The sequence below is a fragment of the Chlorella variabilis genome (genome assembly GCF_000147415.1).
Source record: "Chlorella variabilis unplaced genomic scaffold CHLNCscaffold_27, whole genome shotgun sequence".
NCBI classification, from domain to species: Eukaryota; Viridiplantae; Chlorophyta; class Trebouxiophyceae; order Chlorellales; family Chlorellaceae; genus Chlorella; species Chlorella variabilis.
This window is the reverse complement of record NW_005435061.1, coordinates 300035-306791: the sequence shown is the minus strand read 5'-3', so window position 1 is coordinate 306791 and position 6757 is coordinate 300035. Positions and strand designations below refer to the sequence as shown.

At 68.6% G+C, this 6757-nt stretch overlaps 3 protein-coding genes across 3 annotated transcripts in view; all 3 read right to left on the bottom strand.

The window, feature by feature from the left end:
• Positions 1–87: 87 nt before the first annotated feature.
• On the bottom strand, positions 88–2387 carry CHLNCDRAFT_139905 (hypothetical protein; the record flags this gene model as incomplete). The annotated part of the gene is made up of 8 exons (XM_005843715.1): positions 88–195; positions 315–542; positions 703–837; positions 969–1073; positions 1221–1365; positions 1472–1641; positions 1865–1997; positions 2293–2387. The coding sequence occupies 8 exons, from the start codon at positions 2385–2387 to the stop codon at positions 88–90; spliced, it is 1119 nt and encodes a 372-aa protein (XP_005843777.1).
• Positions 2388–2758: 371 nt separating this feature from the next.
• On the bottom strand, positions 2759–6277 carry CHLNCDRAFT_139904 (hypothetical protein; the record flags this gene model as incomplete). The annotated part of the gene is made up of 11 exons (XM_005843714.1): positions 2759–2995; positions 3110–3493; positions 3670–3804; positions 3909–4016; positions 4232–4369; positions 4521–4679; positions 4821–4922; positions 5103–5247; positions 5400–5569; positions 5722–5854; positions 6111–6277. 11 exons carry the CDS (start codon positions 6275–6277, stop codon positions 2759–2761), a joined length of 1878 nt encoding a protein of 625 aa, XP_005843776.1.
• A 431-nt stretch (positions 6278–6708) lies between these two features.
• Positions 6709–6757, bottom strand: part of CHLNCDRAFT_139903 (hypothetical protein) — a gene marked incomplete at both ends in the record, with an annotated part of 3755 nt that continues 3706 nt past the window's right edge. The window contains one exon of the mRNA XM_005843713.1: positions 6709–6730. Coding sequence (XP_005843775.1) covers positions 6709–6730 — 22 coding nt within the window. The remainder of the gene's footprint in view (positions 6731–6757) is intronic.

Genomic DNA, 6757 nt, shown 5'->3' with positions numbered 1-6757 from the left:
CGCGGCTGCCGAGCCGCCGGCCCGTGCCGCGCTGCCCACCTGTGTCCACGGCCCGGGAATAGAGGTCGGTGGCCCTGCCCTGCACCGTCAGCTGTGCCAGCCCGGGGATAGGTCGCCGCCTGCCTTCAGGTCCAGCTCCACATGCTCATGGTCCATCTCACCGGTCTTGTTGCGCCAGACGGTGCCCTTCTCGCCCTGTGGTGCACGGCAAGGGAGGCGCCAGGGTGGGCTGGAAGGGAGGAGCTGGGCTGGGCTGGTGCGCAGCCTTGGATGCAGCAAGAACAAGGCTTGCTGGCGTGCAGCAGGCCAAGCACCCAGCGGCGAGCGGCGCCCAGGCCGGCCAGCACGGCAGCGGGCAGGCAGGCAAACGGCCGGGGCTGGCCCGGCAGGCCAGCGGGGCTTGCCTGGCGGATGTCGTCGTCAAAGATGATGAGGTGACGCTTGTTGATGGTGCGCCCGGCAGCGTTTTCAAACACCGTGGCCGTCATGCGCATCCACCACTTGCCTCCCACAGGGATCAGGAAGAAAGGGCCTCCTTTGGCCTGCGGAGACCAGCAGGGATCCCACTAGCCGGGCATGATGCCACACAGCAGCGGCCAAATGCATGGCAGTGCGGGCGGCAGTGCAGCGAGCTGGCACATGGCGCCGGCGGCAGGCTGACGACGGGCATGCACTGGGCCGGCGCCGAGGCGCGCCACCCACCAGCACGGTGCGCTCGCCGGTCCAGGTCTGGGTGCCGATCTGGAACAGCTCGTCTTCGCTCCAGTTGCAGCTGGTGCCGTCGCCGCACTTGTACCCAGTCCGGTCGGGAATGGCCACAGGCAGCATGCTTGTCAGCTGCACGGGGAGGGCAGCACACAGTTTGGGCTGGTTTGGGGGAGAGGGTATTGGATACCTCTCGGGGGCCAGGCAAGTCTGCGCAGTATGCACAGCTGCCTCAGCAGGCAGCGCCCGCGCGGGCGCCGCACCTGGATGGTCTTGCCGTTCAGCGCTTTGTCAGAGATGTAGTATGGGTCGCCGGTCCTGTTGTACTGCTGGACGACGTTGGGGTAGGCAATGTAGTTATTGAGGACCTGCGCAGGCACCACGCAGCGGCAGGGTGGGTGGCGCAGGCGGCGGCAGGACAGCGTGCCGGCTCGGCACGCGGCAGCGGCGCTCGGCGTGCCGGCACGGCGTGCCAGGAATGCACGCGCGTGCTGGACGGCGGGTGTGCGCCTCACATGGAGCTGCACGTTGCCCGAGGCCGGCGCGGTGCTGGTGTCGTATGGCGTGGCGTCAGCGTAGCGGCAGTCGATGCGAGTGGCGGCGGGGTCGGTGCTCGACAGCGCGTGCACCTTTGCCACGGAGCCCTTGCCCAGCTTGCAGCTGCAGGCGGCAGCAGGCAGGGTGCGGTGACTAGGGAGGCAGGGGTGGGGCACGGTGCGGTGCTGGCTGGCACGGGAACAGGGTGGCAGGGTGGCGCCCGACTTACAGCTGGGGGGTCAGGCCCGGGCGGTAATAGTTGTAGCCGCAGCCCACCGCGCCGTTGTCGGGCAGGTGGATGTCAGCACACGCGGGGAGCGCTACCATTTTCTTGATGAAGTTGCCGTCGGGCTTGCGCAGCCGGATCTGCTGGTCACGGAACACAGTCGGGTTCTTGTGCTGCGCGGCAGGGGAGGGGAGGGCCGGCGGGACGAGCGGCTCGGCTGAGTGGAGGCTGGGGCAAAGCACCGGGGCAATGCGCCAGCCTGGCCGCAACCCGGTGCGCCCCACGTGTTGCCAGCCAGCACGTGCTTGCACCCTGGCTGGACGGGGCAGCGTGTGGCTCGCAGCCGCGCTGGCGCAAGCAAAACAGGGCAGGGAAGCTCCACCCGCGCCCCCTCACCTGCAGCGTGGTAATCTGATACACGCCCTTGCGATCCAGTACCCGGTTGTAGGGGTAGCAGCCGCTCTGGACGGCATGCCCCAGCGGTTGCACAGTCCTGGTGCCCTCATCGTCCTGCCACCACCACTCGTGGCTGCGATGCGCGGGACGGCGAGGGCGCAAGAAGAGTTTGGGGATTGCGGGAGGAACACAGTGATTGCAGCGCCGGCAGCCCACACCCCAGAAGAGCCAGCTGTGATGAGGGGCAGATGAGGGGCAGATGCGGGCTGCGCGGCAGTGCCGTGCATGCACCGTTTGGGCTGCCGCCCAGCCGGCGCCGAGGCTGCGGAGGCTGGGAACACCGCAGGCTGGCCTCAAGCCCGGCTCACCTGATCCATGCGGGAGCGGTTGTGGGGCACCTCTGTGGGTGCGAAGAAAAGGTGGCGAACTTGAGGTACGTGGGGGTGGGCGGCAGCGGCGCCACGCAGCCCAGGGGGCCGGCGAGGGCCAGCAGCGCCAGCACGCCGAACAAGCCGACGCGCATGGGCGAAGATGCACTCGCAGCTGCCTGGGGCCGAGGAGGGGGTGCGGCAGGGGCGCAGCGTTGCCGCAGGTCGCAGTAGGCTACGGTGATGCTGGCCGGGTTTAGGATACAAGCCTCGTTTAGCGTACTCGTGAGGTCATGAGGGTGTTGCAAGTCGCAGAGAACAGCGGGGATGCTCGGGGGTGCGGCCGCATGCGGCAACACGACCACGCTAGGGCGCGCCTTCCAGCGTCCCCCGCGTCCCGGCCCAGGAGGCGATTGGCAGCTCCGGTCACTTCCGCTGGGATTATGTGTTCTATCACGTCGCAAAGCCGATGCACAGTCCTCGGTGTGTTACACACTGAGCCCAACCAGGCACCGCCCCCCGACAGCTAGGTGGGGCTGCCGCTGCAGCTGGCGCGCAGCAGCAAGAAGGGCGGCGACGGGCTCAGCGCCGTCCGAAAGCTGCCGCCGTCCACTATGGAGCTGGGGCTGCGTTGCTGCGGAAGGACCACCGTCAGCAGCATCAGGCCGCGGGCGCCGCCCACAAACGCGCCGACGTGTGCGGCGTCCAAGCCCAGCTCCACATATGTCTGGCTGCTGCTGCCCTGGAAGCTGCCGCCGCCGACCTGCAAGGGCCACGGCAGCACAACAGCGGGTTCAGAGCAGGGCGCCTGCCCCTGGCCTGCGCATGCGTGGCGGTGCCCCTGCGGCACGGGTGCGTGACGCGTAGCAGCACCCACCTGGCTCCCGGGACAGGCAGGCTTGGCGCAGGGCACCGCGGTCAGGTTATCCACTCCCGGAGGGCACTTGAAGCAGTCCACGCCGTTGGTGGTGCCCTCGGGGCAGCTGGCAGCGCACAGGGAGGCGTTGAGGGGCAGCGTGCCGTCGTACACCTCCAGCGTCGCGTTGGGGAGGGCCAGCGTGGGAGCCAGGGGGCTGGACAGGTAGAGGAACAGGGAGGCGTTGGCCACGCTGGCTGAGGCGGACAGGAAGGAGAGGTCAAAGGAAAGCGTCAGGTAGGCGAGCTTGCGGGTGGGGAGCGAGTTGGGGAGGGAGCAGGTGGAAGGGCCGCCGGGGGACTCGCTCCACGCCCCCGTGCGCAGATCCAGCGACCCCGACGCATCCTGCACGGCGCAACGCGGCGGCAGGGCCGGGTGACAGGGCGCCGGCTCCGCCCAGCCTGCTGCAGCAGCATGCAGCACGGTGCAGCCTGGCGCAGCAGCGTGCAGCGCAGTGGCTGCATCCCTTCCTCGTATGCCTGAGGCAAGCCAGCCAGCCGTCCGGCCCGCAGCAGGCTCACGCTAGCGACATGGGTGGCAAAGGGGACCTCGGGGGTTGGCGGGCACGAGGGCGCCACCTCCAGGTATGTGCTCAGGGAGGCTGCAGCCAGGGCAGGCGTGTGCGCAGGCAGGAAGGTGGCCGCCGTCCGAGCCGTCTGCCGCGGAGCGGCAGCCGCCCGTGCCGCCCCTCCCCCGCCACCACGGCGCACTCGCCTGTCTCCACTCCCTTGGACGCATTGTCAGTGGACCTGCCCTGCACCGTCATCTTGTGCCACCCCGCGCTGAGGTTGGCCTGTAGCAGGTCCAGCGCCAGCTGCTGGTCAGCCACAAACCCGCTCTCGTTGCGGAGCACCCTGCCGCTGCTGCCCTGCATGGCGGAAGGCGAGGCGAGGGGAAGGAGCCGGAGGAGCCACTCAGGGAGGCCTGTGCGGTGCTTGGGGGGTGCCGCGCATCCGTGGAGGGCAGCACGGATGCAGCGCTTCCCTCCAGCGCAGCAGCTGCGCCTGGTGCCCGGCACGGCCAGCCAGCCCGGCGGCAGCAGGCAGGCAGGCAGGCAGCAGGCAGGCCCAGGCCCCGCTGCACAGCGGCACTTGCCTGGCGGAAGTCGTCGTCGAAGGTGATGAGGTGGCGGGGGTTGAGGGCGGCGTCGGGGCTGCTGGCCGTCAGCCGCATGCGCCACATTCCTCCCACCGGGATGAGGAAGATGGGGCCGATGGAGACCTGCGGAGGCCAAGGAGGGGGCAAGGACAAACGAGCATGCCATGCCTATCGGCACGAGGCCGACAGCAAGTTGGCGGGAATCGTGCAGGCCGCAGGCAGCGGCAGCCAACAGCAGGCATGCCGCAAGTGTCAATGGCGCGGCAGACCGCACTGGACGGCATGCCGCACTACTCGCCTTTAGTGTGTCGCCGGTCCAGGTCTGGGCTGTGATGGTGTGCAGGCTGCTGTCGCTCCAGCCGCAGCCGGCGCCAGTACTAGTACAGGGGTATGCCGCCACGTCCTCCAGCGCTACCGGCAGCATGCCGGTGAGCTGCGTGTGCAGGGGGGAGGGAAGGCGGGGAGGCACCTTTACAGAGCCAGCTAGCTTGCATGCGCTGCTGCTGGTGCCCCCGCCTGGGGTCCCCGCCATGCCGCAGGCGCCGTGCTGCCTGCTGCGGCTGCCCCGCCGCACCTGGATGGTCTTGCCGTTCAGCGCTTTGTCTGAGATGTACTCCGGGTCGGTGGCATTGTACTGCTGGACGACGTTGGGGTAGGCGATGTAGTTGTTGAGGACCTGCGGGTCAGGGCGATGTGCAGCAACATGTGCGGCATAGCTGGGTACGCCCGCTTAGTTTTGCAGGCTGCTGCTCGCGAGGGCAGACCCCAGCATGCAGCTCTGGAAGACCCCAGCATGTGTCTTGCCGGCAGGTCGTAGAAGACACCATACCATGTTCGCTGGGGGTGCGAGTCTCACCTGGAGCAGCACGTTGCCCGACACCGGCGCCGTGCTGGTGTTGTACGCGACGCCGTCGTCCCAGCGGCAGTCGAGGCGGGTGGCGGCGGTGTCGTTGCGGGTCAGCGTGTGCAGCTTTACCACGGTGCCGTTGCCCATCTGGCAGCTGCAGGCGGCAGCAGGGCGGGATGCTGGCTGAATGGAGGTGTCACGGCGGGATGGGGAGGGCGGGGGGGGGGGTCAGGCACATATGCGCCAAGCACAGCGCCACGTGCCGCACCAAGGGGGCCCGCAGCCAAGTAGCGGCCGCAGGCTTACAGCTGGGGGGTCAGGCCCGGGCGGTAATAGTTGTAGCCGCAGCCCACCGCGCCGTTGTCGGGCAGGTGGATGTCTTTGCATGCGGGGAGCGGTACCATGTTCTTGATCAAGTTGCCGTCGGGCTTGCGCAGCCGGATCTGCTGATCCCGGAACACAGACGGGTTCTTGTGCTGCGCGGCAGGGGAGGGGAGGGCAGAGGGCTTTGCTGGTCACATCAGCCGCGCTCTGCCTTGGCCCCAGGGGATCGTGTAGAGGGCAGGAGCACCGTGGGGAGCCCACCCCAACGTGCACGTCTCCGCCGCTCGTACCCTCACCCCCTCACCTGCACTGACACAACCTGGAAGGTGCCTGTGCGGGGCAGGACCTGGTTGTAAGGGTAGCAGCCGCTCTGGATGGAGTGCCCCAGCGGCTGCACCCTGCCTGTGCCCTCGTCGTCCTGCCACCACCACTCATAGCTGCGCACAGCAGCAGCGCGGGGGGGGGGGGGGAGTGCGGGCAAGGGGATGAGCGCCAACAGGCAGCGGGAGAGTGGCGTGCCGTTGAAAGAACGATAGGGGAGGAAGCAGGAGCCCATTCCCAGGCCGCGGCATGCAGTCCCGTGTCCCAGGTTGAGGCGGCACTGCCGGCGGGGAGGTGCTGTCGTACCGCCACAAAGCAGGGCGACTAGAGCCTCCCCCATCGCGTTCACCCAACTCAGAGCCCCTCCCTCACCTGACCCACAGGGGGGAGCCGGAAGTGCAGTTCATGGGATGGGGGCTGAAGGAGGCGGGCAGCAGGAATGTGGGCTTGGGCGGCAGCGGCGCCACCGCGCCTGGCGGCGCCATCACCGCCAGTAGCGCCACTGCCGCCACCAGGTGGCTGCGCAGGTGGCGCTGCATGGCGGCGCTGGGCCTATCCTGTCGCCACGGCCGCGTCAGAAGACGGAAAGGGGTTCCTGTGGCACCTGGCGTGCAGGCCGTTGGCCAGTCGCGAACGCGGCCAAGTTGCGGCACCGCCTGCTTGGCGCAGATCGCCGCACAGCGGTGCTGGGCAGACGAGAATGGGGATGCGGCAGCCAGGCGGCGCATGATCTCTCCTCCCGCCATCATGCATGGCAGGGGCGCCGCGGGGAAGCCGCCGCTGCGGGCACAATCCCCCCAAAGCCTTTCCGTTGCAAGATGCTGGGTTTGACATGAGATGCGGCATGAATTCAGAAGTTCAGAATAGAGAGCAACCACAAGCTGCTGTGCTGAGTCGCAATGGTGCTAAAGAGGCAGCAGGGTGGCGGCGCTCGAAACGACCCCTCTGCCGGCTCGGCGAGCGGCCGCCATCACGAGCCCTGGGGCATCCACCTGCGGGCCCCGGACAGGAAAGCGGTG